A 21,090-nucleotide genomic window follows, 5' to 3' on the forward strand; every position below is an offset into this window, starting at 1 on the left:
AAAAATTGACTTTGACTTAACCAACAAAGTCCAACTTTAAAAATTGACTGTTTTAAGACCCACGAATTTTTCCATTTGGAGAATTTATTTTCCTAAGACAATTTAAATTTGACTCTAATTAATTAATTTTATGGCTTAGGATCTAATTTTATTTACCATAAAAAATCGGTTAATTTACACATGAAGAGATTTAATATTTTTCCCGCCCTCTAATACATAAGATTTTACATTTACAAGACTCAAAGAGGAAATACACATTTTCCTTAGGCCCTCAAGAGACATAACCCGTCTGCGACACAATATGATCTAGTAAACCAAGTGATTTGGTAAAAAAATTAAACCAACTAGCTTAAATTATTCTCAAACCACTTTTACATCAGACTCGACTAAAAACACTAGGACTCACCTAATAATTTGACAATAAATTTCACCCCAGCTTTGGATTTAAGATGGAGGGAAAAAAATCTTCTAATTAGCCGTGTCTAGAAACACAAGTAATCAACGGGGTTAAAAACCTCCTAGGATGAAATTCGTCATCAAAATTATAAACTTACCTAGGTTGTTACATAGACTTAAGGTTTTACTAAGATCATTTACATTACACAACTTGTTGAATGGGATAACCACGAGACACGCACTGCTCATATGTGATCTAATTGTGTCGAAAAAATTTAGCCCTTTCGCTTCCTTGGAACTTTGACAAACCCAGTGCAACATCTGGCTCCATATGGGGACACGTTGCTTCCACGAAGTCACGTGAAAATCCCAGAATCCTGCATTCATGAAAACAGAGGTCCATCAAATAGATATCCATTAAAAATCTAAATCACCATGCATATATAATAAATCTCGCTGGAATATAAAAATCTACTCTAACAACACTGAAATATAAGACATAACATAAATGCGTGAAATAAAACTAGCTAACGGCATGAAATAAAAACGAGTAATGTTAGAGATACTATACATATGATGCCCCATGACATCAAACGTTTTCAACATAGTGCATACTGAGCATCTGTCGACTCTCTTGCAGGTCTGGAGATTGCTTCTCTAATGTGCCATGCACGATCCTGCATATCGTGGGACTTTGTCTTATTCGAATATCGAGTTGCTCTCGACCATCAGATGCATCAAACCTCTTTCTTCTCTTCCTTTGCCTTTTACTTTTGTTCTTGGTGGCTTGTGATGTTAATAGCGACACCCCTATAGATTTCTTGTCTTGATCTTGGCTGTGTACGGGCGAAAGATCTGAAGAGCCAAAAGTATGCCCAACCTTATTATGAATATACTCTGCCAACGATGATCCATAAGTTTGATCTTTCTTAATTTCTTTTCCAATCATGGCATTTTCAGTCAACCTGTTTTCAATGGGACAAGGGACCTCTTTGCAGTGAGATGAGAATTGTTCTAGCGAACTGGGAGGCTTATGATTTGTCAAAATTTCTTTGTTCCTTTCATCATCTGATCCATGCTGAAATTCTTGTGTCTGCAATCTTTTTTCCTTTTGTAATTTTTCCATTTCTTCCAACCTCTTCTGCATGGAACTCATTTCCTTGGCATGTCTCACTATTAATTTTGCCTGATCGAATTTTGTCTTCACGAATATGTCTTGAAGAGTGAAATACTTAGCTTCCAAGGCTTCGATTTCCTGTGTGTGATTGTGCTCCATGGTCTTTATCTTGTCAAAGTAGTTAACCTCCATGGCACTGATCATTTGTAATTGCCTTTCTTCCATATTTCTTATTTGTTGTGTGTGATCATCCTTCATGGTCTCAATCAAATTCTAGAGCCTATCCTTCATGGCATTCATTTGGTTGGAATCCTCATGCGTAATAGCATTGATTTCCTTGGCATGCTTTTTCTCCATGGTGATTAAAGAGTCTTGCATGGTGGTCATTTGATTAGAACGATTAGTCTGCATGATTTTTAGTTCCTCAGTATGCTCCTCCTCTATGGTATCTATCATGTTCTGAAAATTTATCTTTTGATTATACTGATTAACTTCCATTGTTTGTAACATGTTCCCCATAAAACTGATTTCTTTGGCGTGATCTGCTATTAATCTTCCTTGACTAGATTGCATGTCTTTGATCATTTGAGTTAATTCTTTAGCAAGATGCTTACCATTTTCCTTTTCATCGTCAAAATGATTAATCTGGGTACTAGACCTGGTAATGCCACTACCCAAGATTCCACTTGAAAAAGCACAAGTAGATTCATCATGAAAACTTTCACAAGTGCTGCAATATGGCCTACAGCTCATTCTCTTAAGGCTCCTTCATATTAACTAGGTAATTTTGCATGACAATGACTTTATTTTTATGCTCATCTTGCATAGTTTTAATGCTTTGAGCTAGTTCCTTAATATGATCATTTTCCTCTTCATTAATATCTGGAATCTCAAACTTCCTGGATGTTTTCTTGTCATTTTCTAATTACTCGGCTAAAGCTTGAGCAACCCTTGCATTAGCAGGCTTCCCGCGCATCAATTCGTAAGAAGTGTTACCTTCAAATGCATCAATGTAATGGTCTAACAAAAGTTTGTCAAGAGGGTTGTAATTTTGAGATAATTCTCTTATAATGCCATTGAACCTCCTATTAAATTCTTTAACAGTTTCATCTTCATTCTTTTTCATACTGTAAATAGCATGAAGTAAACCCTTTTCATCCTTCTTATTTCCATATTCATTGATAATGGCCTTGATCATAGCTTGCAGAGAATCAAAAGAATCATTAGCAAAATCATAAAACCAATCCAAGGAAAAGACAAAGAGATGCATCCTAATGTCTTCATGATTATAGTTAGAATTGTTGCACCACTTAGCCATACAAAGATTAAATTTCTTTAGATGATCATTAGCATTAATTGCACCATTGCCTCGAAAAGAAGGTAAATTATCAATGGCTTTTTCTGGAATATCATGGGGATAACCTTGAATGTTAGTAAAATTACAAGGGGCAAGCAAGTCATTCATGATGACTTGCTTAAGGGAAAATGGAAGCCAGTGGTTGTTAGACAGAGATATCCATGTTCAAGATAATCAAGAAATCTACAAGAGGCAAGCCTCTAGCAGTGATTCTTGTAAAAAATGAAAGAAGTGGAGTCTCCACTTAAACATAAATTTGTCTCCAAAATCCAGAAGGAAAAAACCGAAAAGTTAGTTAGGGAGAAGCAAGTGGATATCAAGGAAGCCTTGTTGAAGTTTCTAATTTTACTTAGTTAGAAACCCTCCATGCACTTTATCTCATTTATTCCTACCTATTTGTTATTTTCCTGAACAAGTTATTTACAATATAAACACTAAAAATAAACACTAGTGCATGCTCAACATATTACAAATCAACAACTAAAAGAAACAGAAACAAACACACCATATGACACCATTATTTTTGGACTAATGTCCCTGGAAAAACCCAATGCGGGAAAATCGGTGCAGCTATCTGAGAGTTTTTTTATTAAGCAATATCAAAGTACAATTTGGGTGCCGAAACTGGCCTACCCAACAAAGAATTTCCTTGGCAGTAATACCTCTCAGTTTCTGACAAATCTATTGGCTGAAACCCCGGATAATCCTTCCAGCAACTACTCAGCACCAGTCTACCCCAAAAACCCCAACGTCTACCCAATTTGGACTGCGTCAACCTCTCCTAGCACAACATTGGCCCTGAGTCAGCCTATCTTGGCCTGCGTCATCCCCAAGAGGCCCTACGTCAGCACTCTGACCCTCTGCGTCAGCTACGCTGGCCTCTCTGGTGCTCTGCGCAACACTTAGCTGGTTCTACGTGGCCCTACATGAGCACTGGTTGCTCCTGCGTCACTCTCTCTGGCTGCTCTATTGCTCTCCCGACACTATCTTTGCCTCTCTGTCTCTCTGTACTCAATGCCCCTCAGCTTCTCTTCGATCACTGATTCTATCTCTCTTAGCAAACCCCACTCTATACAATAAAACGACAGATCACTCTGGTGTGTTCTCCAAGTGACCCTCAAGCCTCTTCTTATACTTTTCCTGTTGACATATCAACAACCGAGATTAAGTCCCTAATCAATGGCTAAGATTAGATCTGGCTTGATCCATGCCGTTTGGACCATTCTAACACAATTTCATATTAATACACATTAATATTTTACTTTCCCTAAGTTTAAACCTAGGGACTCCATTAAAAATATTAATTATTTTAATATCTCCTGAAATGTTTAGAATCTGCCAAAACCCTTTCTGAGTATTGGAGATCTCATGTGCCTCAACCTCTCCACCAAATTTCATGGCTAGAGCGCATTCGATGCTACCCCAAATCAACAAGGCTTCCTGTCTAAGAAAATCAAAAGCTCATTATAATGCAATTTGTTTAATTGAGCCCACAGAGCGCGGTTAACGAAGCTACCCATAAACATTTATGAATGGATGAATCAGTGGAGTTGCCACCCAAACAGGAATCTAACCCAAATGTCCAGGTTCTAAAATGAAAATAGATAAGAGAATAAGGCGATAAGAAGATTAGTGAGATATCAAAGCGCTAGCAAACGTGGTGCTTGACAAATCAAGAAGATGAAAATGGATTAGAGGTTTATGAAGATTAACGAGAATGTCGTCAATGCCAAGGTCTAACAAAATGGTCCCTGAAAACAGTGCCAAAAATTGTTGTGACATTGGCGGGTCAATGAAAGAAGGATGAGATATCACAAGATGATAGAATGTTGTAAACCCCAGCAATGAGCAAACTCGACCCTAGCAACGGTGCCAAAAATTGTTCACTCAAATTGTACAAGCACCGCGACAACCGCTCAAGGTAGGGATTGTCACTCTGATCCCCGCCCACTCTGTTCTAGTTGTCTCCCAACAACAGCGTATGGGGGGTAGTCCCTATGGAATGAAGTGAAGGAAAACAAGTTAGAAACCAACTTGTTTGGAACACATGAATGAGTGACCTAGTTACTTGGTTAAATTTAGCAAGATTAATGATTAGATTAGATTTGAAGTATGAAACCAGTGCCTTAATGGAGTCACAATTCTTGCTTATGGTAATATGAAACCAAGTGACCGGATGGACACCCACTGCTTGAATGATTAACTATCCTATATGATGTACAAATCCTAGGATCTATGTGAGATGTAGTGATCTTGGTTTACTTTAATTATATGCCTAGTCTAAGTATGGTCTTCCCTTAACAATTTTGAAGTTGGGCTCCAAGGTAGGTTGTGGGAAAGATACTAACAGTAAGCAAGCTAGGGTCTAAATAACGATACCTTCTATTCTACTCCTATCACCCGATGCCTCCAACGCTGCAGAGACTCTGGCTATAACGATTGCAAAGTCGCCATGGTAACAACCGAAGAGTTTCCAAGACCCTCAAGCTAGGTGAGAAGGGTTGCCCTATATTTCTATCAACCTAGCTTATGCTACGAGGTAAGTTTTAATGCAAGCTAGATCTAGGATGCTTATGCAAGAGATTATGAGTGAGATTATCTTGAATTAAGAATGTTTATGTTACTTAAGTACTTAGTGTGAATTGGCCTATAGCGAGAGTACTTAACAATGATGAGATGACAATCTTGAACAAGATAAATTGCTTTAGAGACACCAGTGCAAAACTTCAACAAATTCTCACAAGATGTAAAATGTCAATTTTTCAACAATGTTTGATACCTCTTTAAAATAAACTAAACACCATTCAAGGTAGCCAGATGAAAATTTAGATTCCAAGATTAAGAGTGATTACCAAAGACAAAGATGCCAATTAGGTTCAAATTATCATAAAATCAGATCTAGAGCTTAAATGTAGGAGTGCTTTAGGTGTCAAATTCCAGAAATTTTATAACTTAGAGTAAATAACACAAACCTTAGATCTCAACAGTGAAATCAGCAGTAGTACTTTAGAAAATTTCAGCACTTATTAATGTTATGACAATAGTAGAAAAATCACTCTAAATTATAAAATTTGCCCAACATATGAAGTACAAAACTTTCCAATGACCAGCAGAAGTAAATTTATGTGTCTAGCTTACTTTATGAAGATGTATTCCATAATATTTCAGACTTGCAATAAGCTATTGCACCAATAAATTGACCCACAGATCAAGAAGCTAGAGATGTCAGAAACAATGCCGAATATACCTAAAAATAGTAAAATTCACCCAACTTGAAAAAATAATCTATTTTTAAGGTTTTTGGAGAGTGTGATTCAAGAAATTTCAGATCTAATCTATCTAATACAGCAGTGAATAATTGACAGATCAGAAATCTAATGCAATTACAATCAATGCCAAAATTGCCTAGAAATAAAAAATAAAAATAAAAATACCGGAAAACTGAAAATTTCAAGTTTCAGACCCTTTTTAAGTGTATGCTTTAGAAATTTCAGATTTGAAAACTTTAGTTATGCAGTAAATTCCAGCAAACATAAAAGTTAGATTTAAGCTGGATCTGAGATACCCAAGAGGTCAAAATTTATGAAATGAAGATTTTGCAATTTTAAACAATTTTGACTATGTAGTATGTGATTTTAGGGCTTAATTGTTATTGATTTACCTACTATAATGAATTTAAGATAAAACTAAGGTTTAAAGGTCAAACCTAGGACCAAGGCATTGATGATTACTTGCCCAAATTTGCCAAAATTTCTCCAATGCCCTTGGCACCTGAAAACACAAGATTTGAGCCAAAATTTCTACAAAGGAAATTGTTAAAGATAAAATGTGAATCCTTTGAAGAAACTCTTGTTTACAATGAGATCTAGCCTTTGTAGGGCTTATGGCCTTCTTAATGCTTTAAAATAGATCTCAAGGACTAGCCTTTTAGGTTGGGTAAGGGCTAGGGCCTTCAGAAAACGGATTTTTCCCCGATTTGAAAATAAATATCCTGCAAAAATGGCCTGAAAATCCTAGACATCTAGGGTTTCTGAGGTCTCCAATGTCAAGTTCTTCCTCAATCCTGAAACAAATTTAGAATAGAAACCCAAATAACCAATATAAAAAATTTAAATTTCAAAACCCCAAATATTGTACAAAAACTCAAAACCCCAGATATATAAAAAAATACTAAAAATCCTCAAAACCCAAGTTAGAAAAAATAATTTACAAGTTAGATAACAAAATTATTCACAAGATCTACAAATATACAAGAGTTCTAAAAAAATTTAAATTTTTGAGAAAAATAATTTTATGGGGTTTTTTCCTTTGACAAATGGCTAAAAATACTTTAGAAACCCCAATGTATACTATAGCTTTAGCGAAAATTTAATCCATCATATAAATATTTGGAAGCCAAGCAACAATGATTCTTGCCCACGTTTGTGAACTTGGAGGCCAAAGACTGAAATACCTGCAAGCACTATGAATTTATCTCAAAATAATTTGTTAGATCACATGGGGAATCAAACCACCTAAGATTAGCCCAAAACTATCAATAGTATGGTTCTATCTCCATCTAATGAAAAAACAAATCTTACCAATATTCATCACAACATTGAGATGTTCGTAGTCAGCTCATACCACAGATCAATAAGCAAGAACACCTTGAATTGCATCCCAAAGTGTTTACTATTATTGAAAAAATAGTTCTCAGTGGGACAATAGTTACAAAGTTGCTTCAGCAGAAATTTTCTAGCTAGAGACTCAAATGACTCTCTAATTTATAGATAAATCTTCCAAATAAAAAAATAATGGCTAGTTTCTTTGATCCTTGTCAAAATAATCTTAGGCGATGATAAACACTTCAAGTTCTTTTAATCTTGGCCCTTGATTTTTTATTTTTGAGAAATTTTTGAATTTATCTTCTAATTTCATTTTAGTTAGCTCAAAATTAATTATTTTCACTTAATTTTCTCAAAAATTTGATTGACTTAACCACCAAGGTCCAAGAGTCCAAATTTTCTTGAAATATACAATATTCCCTTGGTGAAGGACCTTTAAAATTTGACTCTTTTAATACCCACAAATTTTTCTATTTGGAGAATTTATTTTCCTAAGACAATTTAAATTTGACTCCAATTAATTAATATTTTGGCTTAGGATTTAACTTGATTCTACCAGAAAAGTTAATTAATTTATATATGAAGGGATTTAATATTTTTCCAACCCTCTAATACATAAGGTTTTACATTTACAAGACTCAAAAAGGGAATACACATTTGACTTAGACCCTCAAGACAGATAACCCATATGTGACACAATATGATCTAGTAAACCAAGTGATTTGTAATAAAATAATTAAGGCAACTAGCTTAAATTATTCTCAAACCACTTTTACATCAGACTTGATTAAAAACACGAGGAATCACTTAATAATTTGACAATAAATTTCACCCTGGCTTTGGGTTTTAAGCTGGAGGGAAAAAACTCTTCTAATTAGTCGTGTCTAGAAACACAAGGAATCAGCGAGGTTAAAAACCCTCCTAGAATGAAATTCGCCATCAAAATTATAGACTTACCTAGGTTGTTACAAGTGAAAATTCCTTAATCTAACACATCAGAAACTCCTACTGCAATTATTTGTTTAACATCTCCTACTTGTTCTTTGCATTAACAAGTTATTTAATTACATAAACGTCGATGTAAACACTATTGCAGCCAACACATACATACAAATCACGAACTGAAATAAACTGCGACAATAACACAAGGGACACCGTTATTTTTGGACAATCGTCCCTGAAAAAACCCAATTCGGGAAAATCGGTGTAGCATATAGAGGGTTTGTATTATTAAGCAGATTCTTGAATACAACTAGGGTGTCAAATATGGCTCACCCAACATAGAAAAAACCTGGCAGAGGTACCTCTATCTGGAGACAGATATTTCGGCAAATTCAACAACTGGATGATCAAACCCCACAGTGACCTAGCAGTTCCCAATGCTGGATAGCAATGGTTGCTCCAACCTATACGCTGGAACTACACCACCTCCTCTAGGAGCTGTGTCATGCCCATAGTAAGCCTTCCTTGCTCAGAAATTCGATTTGTTGAACTGCTCCATGGCCCTATGGCTTTTGCGTCACTTGCATCAGCCCCTACGGCCTCTATGTCACCCTCTCTGGGACTACGTTGTCTCTTCCGATGCTGCTCTGCCTATCTGCTATGTATTCTTCGACCTCAGACTGAAGTTCCCTTGTCGAACTGCCCCTCACTGCAACTCAGATCACTAGCTCGATTTTCTCAGCAAACCTCACCCCAAAAAAATTGAACTCTTTGATCAATTCGGTGTCTCTCCAACTGACCCTAAAGCCTCCTCTTATACTTTTCTTGTTGATGAATCAACGGTCGTAATCTAATCTCTAATCAACAGCTAAGATTAAAACAGACTTGATCTTCGTCACTTAGAACCTTCTCACCCATATTTTGATTAATATACATTAATATTTTTATTTTCTTAACTTTAGATTTAGGAACTCATTAAAAATATTAATTATTTTAATAACTCCTCATCCGGATGGAATTTTCCAAACGATTTCTGGGTTATAGAGATCTCATGTATTTTAACCCCTCCACCAAATTTCAGAGCTAAAGCACATCCGATGCTACCCAAAATCAACATTACATAGACTCAAGGTTTTACTAAGATCATTTACATTACATAACTTGTAGAATAGGATAACCATGACACATCGACTGCTGATATGTGATCCGATTGTGTTGAAAAAATTTGGCACTTCCGCTTCCTTGGAACTTTGACAAATCCGGTGCAACACATCCCACATAGGCTAGCTAGGAAACTCACTACTAAGATTCTAGTGAATTATCAATTGTAGCAAATTTTCCTCAATTACAGCCAATATAATTATGTACATCCACAAGTCTCTATGAGTAAATAGTTGTAACTTTCATTGTTTGAAATCAGTCTACACTCTGCAATTTTCTCTAGGAAATTTTGTAATATACCCAAGCAAAATTTCAAGCAAATTTAAGACTATCTCTTTGACACCTTTGTACAAATAGTTAGCATGCCAATTCTAGAAAACACCTTCAGCAAAGGCATCTCAGACTTTCGTCAAACGTTTCATCAACATAATAAGAGAAATATCACCAACCAAAACTTTGAGGCAAAAATTCAATCAAATTTCTTCACAAATTTGAGACTATCTCTTTGACACCTTTCTACAGATAGTTAGCATGTCAATTCTAGAAAACACCTTCAGCAAAGACATCTCAGACTTTCGTCAAACATTCCATGAACATAACAAGGGAAATATCACCAACCAAAACTTTGAGGCAATCCGAATTTCATTGATAATGAACTCCAAGAATTACAAGCATGTATAGAAAGCAGAACCTAGAATTCGCTCCACTTAGCAAGGGGACAAATATTTTATTAAATTTTGATATTATATTGCTTGGAATTACTGCTTTAGCATACACATAGATCAACACGGCCTCCTGGTCAATCAGCTTCAACACTAGAATTTGATGACTGATAAGCTCAGAGAATGAAGAATACGTCTAGCCAACACCAAGGTTAATATCATGGAAATTGACCACTGGTAGGATGAAATTCGACCTTCCTCAAACAGTGACAATGATGGGCTCGTTCTTGCTAGAAATGTATTTTATCTTAAGACAGAGAAACAACCCTATAAAACAATTCGACTCTGCTAATGATCACAGACCCGAAGATGATGATAAAATGAAATCGGCCTCCCTTTCTAAAATATAAAGAAAATTCTTATGGTCTACTATCCTGGCTAGAGATGGCACATGAAACATTGATTTCTTCCTCATGAAATTTATGCGTTCTACTTATATAAATCAGCCCTTGGATACTAGAATTTCGGCTTAGCTGAGATGGACTTCAAGCTTCAGAAATTTGGCCCTTGTGAGTGAAACACGACCCCCGGAAGGATTGAAAAATTATGCTTCAGGGTCACAAATTCTTTAAGTAGTCAGCCTCTTCTCTTTCTAGAATTGATGATCTGGAAGGGCTCCATAAGTATTGTTGAGCGAATACCCTTGGAAAAACCAATCCGACCTCTGCATAATTTGTCCCTTTAGTACTAGGATAACTTGGCCTTGCCAATAGCAATTTACTTCGGAGTTCGGCCCTCTGGCAGTTGGTATTCGACCTCTACTGAGAAGGTTAAACTGGCCATTTAAAGAAAAATGTAGCCTTGGAAGAAATCGACCACCTTGCAATGAAAAACTATGCCTTCCTGCAATGACAATTTGCTCCACAATACTGAATTTTTTCTGCAAATAAACTCAGTTAGATCTTCATAAATAAACACTCGAAATAATCCAACTAGGGTGGCAATAATGTCCACCGACAGAGGAGAAATACTAGCTAGGGTGGCAATAGATCCACCGAAACTAGTGTGAGGATTTTGCTTGAAACCCTCAAGACTGAAAATCACTTGAAGCTTCTCTTCAATGGCAATGAGAAATGATGGGATTGAATGATTAGCAAATGAGCTCCACTCTCCTTTTATAATTTTTCATTTAGTTTTCTCCAAGCTTGTAGAACTCCTTTTAATATTATTTTATTGATGAAGAGTCACTTTTTCTCCTAGGTGACTTTTTGCCCCTTTTTATTAGTCATAGTTTACCCCTTTTTATTTAATAATATCAAAATTGCGTAAATTTCTTTGTGTCTCTTAGATAATTTTAGCCTAAATGAGACAATTAGGCAAGCTGAGACAATTAGGCAAGCTGAATCAGCCCCTTTTTATTAGTCATAGTTTACCCCTTTTTATTTAATAATATCAAAATTGGGTAAATTTCTTCGTGTCTCTTAGATAATTTTAGCCTAAATGAGACAATTAGGCAAGCTGAATCAATGGACAAATAGGGGACATTACAATCCTCCTTGCCCAAAATTTCTTGTCCTCAAGCAATTTGAGTTCAGGATGTTGCAATATCTGTTCTCCCTCCCAGGGTCACATGGTATCAGAGCATTGCAGATCATAGGATACTGAACCCATCAGCTGGGAGATCCAGCAAAACTGTTGCAGAGAGGCAGTTGTCCCGAATGACAACGTTGTTCCAGAGCCAGAGAACGCAGAGGAAGGGTGACTCAATGCCGAAAAGGTGATGCGGAGTCTCACGCAGTGCTTGCATTAGCTTTCTAAGCCAATAGGAGGTGATGCAGTAGCCGAGAGGAGCTCACGCAGTGACTGCATCAGCCCTCTGGGCCAGCGCAGAGCCTGAGGGCCTCAGATCAGTCAGTGGTCGGGGTAGAAGGAATAGTGCAGATTAAATCTGTGGTGGTGGTGGGATGTTGTTGCTATTGTTGCAGAACAGTGCCTTGGAGATGAAGCCGAGGTAGAGGGAGTCATTTCCTTAACGGATTTCTTGCCAAAGAAGTCTAGGTCCGATTTGCTGAGCAGCAACAAAGGAGGATTGGAGAAGGGGTGATTCGACATTATTTGCAGGAGGATTTTCTGGAAGGAAATTAGGACTCAGAGGGAGTCTAGAAGGAACTTGTTCCTTAGAGGATTTCTAGCGCCAAAGAAATCCAGATCCAAGTCTTTCTTGGGCAACAGCGAGAGAGGGAGATGAGAACCTGTTCTATACTTGTTTGAGCAGAGATGGTAGTTAATGGACTGAGGGATCAGGACAGATTGGATGGAGCATCCAACTTTGTCATCTGGAAGGCCACGATCATGGCGGTCTTGGACAAGAATTGCATCAAGGATTATGCCTTGAAAGTGGTGGTTGTACCAATCGATGTTCATACTCTCAAGAAATACGAGGAGGCTCAAGCAAAGGCAAAGTGCATGATCTTAGACAGGGTCAAGGATCATGTGGCCCACATATAGCTGAAAATGAAACAGCAAGGGAGATGTGGGAGGCCTTGACCACCTTGTATGAGGGAATTTTCGTCCAACGGAAGATGTTGCTTGAGAACCAGCTAAGATAGTATCAAATGCAGAAGGGAGAAGAAATCGATCCCTTCCTTCTCAAGTTGCAATGGATTCAAAACTAACCAACTTTCAAGGGGTCTAACCCAGATACTGAGTTCATGGTCAGGGCTGCCCTAAATGCAGTCACTGAAGACTAGGAGACCTTTGTCTAGAGCATCTTGGGCAAGGCTTCTCTCCCTAGTTGGGAGGAGATGTTGGCAGCTCTTCGACAGGAAGAGATCAAGCGGTTAACGAAGGCAAGAAGTAGCGGCAAAGGAGTCAGATTCAAGAAGGAGGAAGAGGAGGATGGAACTCTCACATTAGCAGGACAACCATGGCAGCAAAAGAGGAAAAATAAAGACATAACCAAACTCAGATGCTTCAGATGTGGGGAACTGGGACATTTCACCACTCAATGCCCTTAGAAGAAGGGCAAGGAAGAGAACTCTGACTCAAAGGTTGTTCTAGCGAAAGCTGACAAGGAGGACAGACGAGGATTGTGCCTGAGCGCTCATGCACCTCTGGAGAAGTGGTGTGGCGACATAGACTTGTAGTCGATAGGACTACACGAGGGCAGGATCCTTGAGGTGCCCAAACTCTTGGATCACATATGGCTACGGGAGCCCTTAACGATAGTAGCAGAATGACGGGAGTTAGTTGGTGCAAGGAATGATGAAGAGACAGTGGTGAAGCTAAGAGTGCTAAAGTCTGACGCAGCGCAATAGAGTGTTGAGCAGTGCGGGAGGCACAAAGCAGATATAACAGCAGCGTAGTAGCATCAGAGGGTCAACACAGATTAGTAGCAGAGGTAGCTTCAGCATCATGGGGTATCCAAACTGACCAGCATGTCATCTTTGGGTGGCTATTCAGTTGCTTACTTCTCAACAACTGAGTTGGAGTGCAGCAGTTAGCAATGGCAGTGCTATGGGAAGCATGATGCAGCATATTGAGAGGGAGCTGTAGTACAGATGGAGCAGTGGCACTGGCAGTTTCATGGGCAGCAATACAGGTTGCAACAGTGCAGTGGATGAAGGGCAGCAGGCCAAGCACCAACAGCACAAAGAACCGATGTTGTGGATCAGTGTGATACTTCTGTTGGGAAGTATTGCTAGAGCACATTCCTCGTTAAGAGGGAGTGTTGATTTTGGGTAGCATCGGATGTGCTCTAGCTCCGAAATTTTGTGGAGGGGCTAGAACACATGAGATCTCCAAGACCCAAAGATCGTTTGGAGAAATTCCACCCGAATTGTGAGTTATTAAAATAATTAATACTTTTAATGGGGTTCCTAAGTCTAAACTTAGGAAAATAAAAATATTAATTAGTGGGTGAGAAGCTTCTAAGAGACGAGGATCAAGTCTGCTTTAATCTTAGCTATTGATTAATGACTTAATCTCAGTCGTTGATTCATCAACAAGAAAAGTATAAGAGTAGGTTTGAGGGATAGTTGGAGATACACCAAGTGATCAAATCAATTCGATTTTTTTGGGGTGTGGTTTGCTGAGAAAATCAAACTAGTGATCTGAGTTGCAGTGAGAGGGCCAGAAGTAGAGATTTGGATCGGAAAGAAGTTCTGAGCCAAAGAGTATGTAGCAGAGAGGCAGCAGTAGCATCAAAGAGGCAGCATAGAGGCCTACGCAGCTCAAGAAGGGGCTCAGACAGTGCTGACGCAAGCCAGGAGGGTCTCTTGCAATGACATTGCAAAGTATTCATCAGAAGTTCGAGATTTCGCCAGAGAAGCGAGGTTCTGAGCCAGGAGGGCTGAACAGCAATCTTCCTCCAGCAAATCGATCTAGCAGAAGGGGTGACGCAGTCTCCTAGAGACAAGACGTTGGCCCAAGCAGAGACTACTCTGGGATTTCACAGTGTTTTCCGGAGTCAGGCCACTCAGTGGATTAGTTGTGACTTGGAGAACGAGGTAAACCCTCATATGTATTTTTTGTTGTCGTGATTTCTTTGAAAGGTTAGCCAGTGTGAGAGGCAACCTGCTGTACTCAAATTTTGCTTGCTTAATAATACAAACCCTTTATCTGCTACACTGATTTTCCCACATTGGGTTTTTCAAGGACGCGTTGTCCAAAAATAATAGTGTCACTTGTGTGTTTGTCTCATCTATTCTTTCAGTTTATGGTCTGTATTTCAATGTAGTTTGCATTAGTTTTTTTCATCACTGTTTATAAATTAAATAACTTGTTGAATAAAATAACAAGTAGGAGATGCTAAACCAGTAACTGCAGTAGGATTTCTGTGTCTAGATTCAAAAAATTTCACAAGTATAAGATATTCTCTAATTATTCTACTTCTTATCCTTCTCCCTGTCACGGTTCACCTCCGGGATCTCCTCATGAACTAATACCAAATGTCCCTCTTCATCCAAGGGAGGTAGCTCTAATGAAGTAGCAATCTGTCGTCCAACTACCTTCTTCAAGAAAGACACGTGGAATACATTGTGTATCTTGCTTCCTTCTGGAAGATCCAACTCCTAGGCTACTTCTCCTACTCTCCTGATAATCCGGTAAGGTCCATAAAACTGTGCCTTAAGCTTCTTTTTGCTCTTCTACTTGAGAGAAGACTACCTATATGGATGCAAACTCAAGTAAATTGTGTCTCCCACCTCGAAGCTCCTCTCTATCTGATGTTGATCTGCATATTTTTGTCGATTCTAAGCAATGCAAATGTTGTCCTTGATTGCCTTAAGGATATCCTGGCACTCTTGGACCCAAACTCTAGCCATAGCGGCCCAACTATCACCAAGAACCATGTTATCAAAGGACAATGCATCCTAGCCACACAACGTTCTAAATGGTGACATCCCAATTGACACGTGGTAAGAAGTGTTGTCGCAGTACTCGCCCAGATGTAGCCTACTAGCCACTTCAACCACGCTCTCTACAGACCTGATACATAATTCCTCAAGTACCCCTTGAGCCATTTATTTACTATCTCTGTCTGTTCGTCTGTCTGTGGGTGAGAGCTCGTACTAGGGGTGAGTTTTGTGCCCACAAATCGAAATAGCTCCTATCAGAATCCTCCCATAAATCTGTCGTCCCTAACACTGACTATGGTCTTGGGTAGACCATGTAGCCTGAAGATCTCCTGGAAGAATAACTCCACTACCTGGGACATTGAGCTCCTAGAGGGGATCACAAAGAAATGAGCGTACTTAGTTAATGAATCCATTACCACATATATGCAATCCTTGCCTTGCATTGAAGGCAATCCCATGATGAAGTCCATAGAGATGCTCTCCCACTTCCGTTCTTAGACAGGAAGTGGTTGTAACATCCTTGTTGGATGCATATGCTCCTCTTTATTCTGCTAATAGATGCTACATTCATGGACATACCTCAAAACATCTTCCTTGAGGAACTTCCAAGAGGACCTCTCCCTAACTGCCCTATCGGTTTTAAGGTAGCCCGGATGACCTGCAAGTGGGGAATCATGTGTTGCTTATATAACTTTATCCTTCAACTGCGAATCTAGCACTAAGTAGATCTTATCCTTATAATAGATGATATCCTGTGTTGATATTTCTAGGGCTAACAACCTAGAATAATTTTCTTCAAAAGGATAACTACTTCCAATGATTAAATAACATTAATTTCACATTACATTCATTCAATATCATTAAGCAGTTATGCAAAAGAAAATATCAACCAATAAACATGAAAGAGTAGTAGAAAATAACCATGAGACAAGAGACCCATAAATTAGGCCTGAGGCTAGGGAAAAAACCCATTAATATTTCCTTATGAGAGAGAGTTCAATGTTCATCAATTTATCTAGAAACAAAACATGAAGATAACATCTAACCAAAACGTGAGATCAATTACCAAGCCATCCAGCCCTCCTTCCTTCCTTCCACATAATTCAGCTTCTTCTTCTTCCAATATCTTCGTAGAACAGAGATAATCAAGAGATGTGTTGATGCCCAAATGAGGAGAAGGGATCTCCAATATATAGACTTTACAAAGGGGGTCGAATAGGTGCCTCTAATGGGCCCAACCGACCTAAACAATATGTGGTCGACTTAAGTAAATTTGGAGGCATCAATTTAAATTTAAATTTTCCTTTTTCCTTTTCATAATGAATATACTGATCATGGCTACCATATTTCTAACACCCCCTCTTAGCCAGGGAGATACTTTTCATTCTCTCTCTCAAGATCAATCTCCTTGACTAATCCATAGGTCTCTCGACTCGCAACCTAACGGAGATATCACAAGTACAAGTCTCTCTCTCTATCAAGATCAATATCCCCGACCAATCCATAGGTCTCTCGGCCACAACCTAAGGGAGAGATCATTAGTCACATTATAACGAAGGATACATAGCATCCAACATATCCCACAAGCCATAACCCCATGGTATCTAGGTCAGTGCCCTACTAACCAGTGGGATCAATCAATCAAGCCAAATCAATCATATGCACATGGTACATCTCCCTAACCATAAACAAGGTATCCCAACCCATAGCCTATGGGAGGAATCCCTATCTCAATCATATACACAAGGTACATCTCCCCGACCAGAAACAAGGTCTCTCGACCCACAACCTAAGGGAGGAATCCCTATCTCAATCCTCGACTATATAGTCTCCCAGTCCATGAACTAAGGGACAGAAATCATCCTTCCTGACCAAGCCATAGGTCTCCCAGCCCATAGCCTAAGGAAGAGAATTCAAGATAAATCTCCCCGACCAAACCATAGGTCTTCCAATCAACACCTAAGTGAGAGATCATAGAATCAACGTCCCTGACCAAATTGGTCTCCCGATAAAAATCTAAGGGATCACTTCAGGGCTCAAAACCAAACTCCCCGACCAGACACACTAGCCTCTCGGTCAATTGACCTAAGGGAGTGACAATATTCTCGACGAATCCATGGGTCTCCCAGCCGCATCCTAAGGAAGATTCATGATGCTATCAATCAATTCTCCCTCTCCAATGAGATTCTCATCCATTCACATAATCATTAGCAACTAGCTCAAAAAGTAGCCATGGCAGACTTCAACACTTTATCAAACATTATAGCAGACAACAACATCTAGCTATTCATTCAACTTCAGTTGGGGCTTCTCATAGATGCAAATATCAGCAATCCAATAGATAACAAGTGGCTTCTCAAAGAAACAAATATAAGTGACCATAGTCGAATCTAGTAGACAACAAGTGGCTTCTCTCATAAGCAAATATCAGCAACCTGCTCATCAGCAGAAGATCAAATAGATCAGCAACAAGTTTCACAAATTAGCTACATTTCCAGCTTCAATGATGCCATATGCAGCAAAACCATCCATGTCATTCAAACCAATAACAACACCTAGAATACATCCAGTCCAGATGGAGTCAGCAATTTCATGCATCAGGTTGTTCAACAAGCTAATCAGAAGGATTCATCATGTCTCACAACTTCTTCAAATTTTCTTCAAGCAAGTGTCCAAGGAATAACAGTCCATTATGTCACAACTGCAACAAGGATTTCACCAAGCTCGTACCATACTTTCAATCCACTCCATTGAAAGATTAGAAGATTAAACTCCAATTGTTGCATCTTTTGAAGATTAAACAGACTCCAATTGTTGCATCTGTACAACTCTAGTTGTTGCATCTGTCGAAATTTCACAGAACCCACATGTGCAGGTTGAAGAGAGCATTATATAGACTCAAGAAGGCTTCCAAGTCATGGTATGAGCGCATCGATAGATACTTGCAGAGAATGGGCTTCGTGATGAGTGAGGCAGACTCAAACCTCTACTACTTGGTGGTTACGGGTGAGGTTCTCATTCTTGTCTTATATGTGGACAACTTGTTTCTTACAAGTTCACTAGCGCTCATAGAGGAGTGAAGGACGAATCTCGTAGTTGAGTTCGAGATGAAGGATTTGGAACTCATGCACTATTTTCTAGGGATAGAGGTGTGGCAGACAAATGGTGCGATTTTCCTTGGACAAGAGAAATACTGCATCGAGTTTCTGAGGAGATTCGGGATGGAGGATTGCAAAACAATGTCTACACCCATGATTATTAATTAGAGGAAGATAGATGCATCCAAGGATAAGGATGTGGACCCCACCTTGTATAGGCAATTGCTAGGTTGTCATGTACTTGGTCAACACCAAGCCAGATATATCCTTTTCAGTAAACTCTCTTAGTCAATTCATGGTGGAGCCGAAGAGAGTGCATTAGATAACAGCTAAACATATGTTGAGATATTTGCAGGGCACTATCGAGTATGGGATCAAGTATGCTCAAGGTGATGGTGTCAAGTTGGTTGGGTACACTGATGTAGACTGGGCAGGTAACACAATGGATCGAAAAAGCACTCAAAGGTGTTGCTTCAGCATGGGATCGGGAATTGTTTCTTAGTACAGCAGGAAGCAGAAGTATGTGACACTAAGTACTGCAGAGGCAAAGTACATAGCAGCGAGCATGGCTATGTGCGAGGTCATATGGCTTCAGAAGCTGGTAGTAGCCTTGTTTGGTCAGAGGGTTGATAAAACAGTGACACACTTCGACAATCAGAGATGCATCATGTTTTCAGAAAATCAGTGTTTCACGACAGGTCCAAGCATATAGACCTCAGATACCACTTCATCAAAGATGTTGTGTAGCGCAAGAATGTTTAGCTACAATATTTACCCATAGATGAGCATGTAGCAAATATATTGTCAAAGGCTTTGGGGAGGATGAGATTCATCTTCTTCAAAGACAAGTTGGGTGTTATGCAAAACACTTTCCTCGCTAAGAGGGAGAGTTAGTTTATGTAGTTCAAATAGATGTTCTAGTCTCAAATGGTGTCGATGAGGCTAAGGAACACATTTTCTCCAATACCCAGAAAAAGTTTCACAAGAAAATGCCTTGATTAGAATTAAGTAGCCATTTTAATCATTTTCCTATGTTTAACTTAGGGAAATGGCTTAATTAATCAAAATTAGTTGAGTTAAATCGATTTTCCTCTAGTGACTTCCAAAATAGTCATGAGAAGACGTCAACGTGATCTTAGCCATCGATTGAGATTAAAACATGGTCGTTGATTCGTCAACGAGAGATTATAAAAGGAAATTGATGGCCATTTGGAGAACACATCAAGACACAGAATTGCAGTGATATCAAGGGCATAGAAGTAGCGCAGGGGCATCAACAAATCAAGATCAGCAATGTTTGGAGACAAGATTGTTGGAGAAGATTTATAACAGTGATTTTCAAGTTATTTGGAGATCGATTTTTTTGTAGAAAGAGGTCGATTTTTTAATGGTGCGAGTTACAACAGAAGAGAGTGCAAGTTGCCCCATAGATGACGAATTGTTGGAGCAAGTTGACAAATTATTGGAGAGATCGATTTGCACAGGAAAGTCGAATTTTTCAATAGAGGTCAAAATCCAATGGAGGCCGAGTTCATGTCCTTAGTAGTGCAACTTTGCCAGAGAAGGGCTTGAGCCAGGGTTGCACGTGTGACCAATTCAAAAGCTAGAGGGAAGTCGAATTGATTAGAGGAGGCCGAATTACTTCCAGGAAGGTAGATTGACTTGTGAAAGTGACAAGATTAATTTTCCAGAGGTTTGCTAATTTACAACAAACAATTGTAATTTCTCCATCATAGATTTTGTTGAAGAATTAATAAAATTACTCATCTGCAGAACTAGTTTTCCCCACATTGGGGTTTTTCCAGGGACATTTGTCCAAAAATATTGGTTTCCATTAATTGTGTGTGTCTGCAATAATTTTCTCAGCTCTTGTGGTTTGTTTATTTTCTGTGAAATTGCAGTAGTGTTTTATTCAGTATTTGTCGCAATGAATTGCAAAAGACAAATAATCAATCGATAGGTGAATAATAACCAGTTAACTGCAACAACTTTAACAATTGATGGGTTTTAACAGTATAAGGCCCTGCACCAAATGTTAGACAATAATTAATGGGTGTAGAACTATGCTCATCAATATCTACATAAATGGGTGTTCATGCTAGCGAATTCTCCTTCTCCTCCTCTTGCTCCTCCTATTGTTGTACCTATCCCTCCTCTAACCATGCAGGTTACACCTCCATGATAGGAATCTCAAATTTTTCACCCTCCACTTAAACAATACATCAAATTCTCTAAAGAAATGGCATCCAAATCTGATGTTCTCTCAATTTACTTCATCCATAGTTCGTTATTGTAAAGGACATACACCAAGTCACTGAGACATAAGAATTCCAACCTATAAGAGAGTCATAAAAAAATTAATGAGACTTGATTCTTGAGGGTCATAAATTACAATA

General features: G+C 38.6%; 1 protein-coding gene across 4 annotated transcripts in view; it reads right to left on the reverse strand.

Moving 5' to 3' along the window:
* DGS1 (dgd1 suppressor 1) overlaps positions 1 to 21,090 on the reverse strand; it is a 330,562-nt gene that overhangs the window by 18,822 nt on the left and 290,650 nt on the right. The window contains exon 13 of one of the 4 annotated variants that reach the window (XM_089373469.1): positions 738 to 773. The exons of the other annotated variants lie outside the window; for them this stretch is intronic. Coding sequence (XP_089229595.1) covers positions 753 to 773 — 21 coding nt within the window. The 3' untranslated portion in view covers positions 738 to 752. Of the gene's footprint in view, positions 1 to 737; positions 774 to 21,090 lie in introns of those variants that run through there. 4 annotated transcript variants of the gene reach the window in all.

This window comes from Pinus tabuliformis, chromosome 8 (genome assembly GCF_031772625.1).
Source record: "Pinus tabuliformis cultivar Carrire ecotype Pingquan chromosome 8, CPIR1, whole genome shotgun sequence".
Lineage (NCBI taxonomy): Eukaryota > Viridiplantae > Streptophyta > Pinopsida > Pinales > Pinaceae > Pinus > Pinus tabuliformis.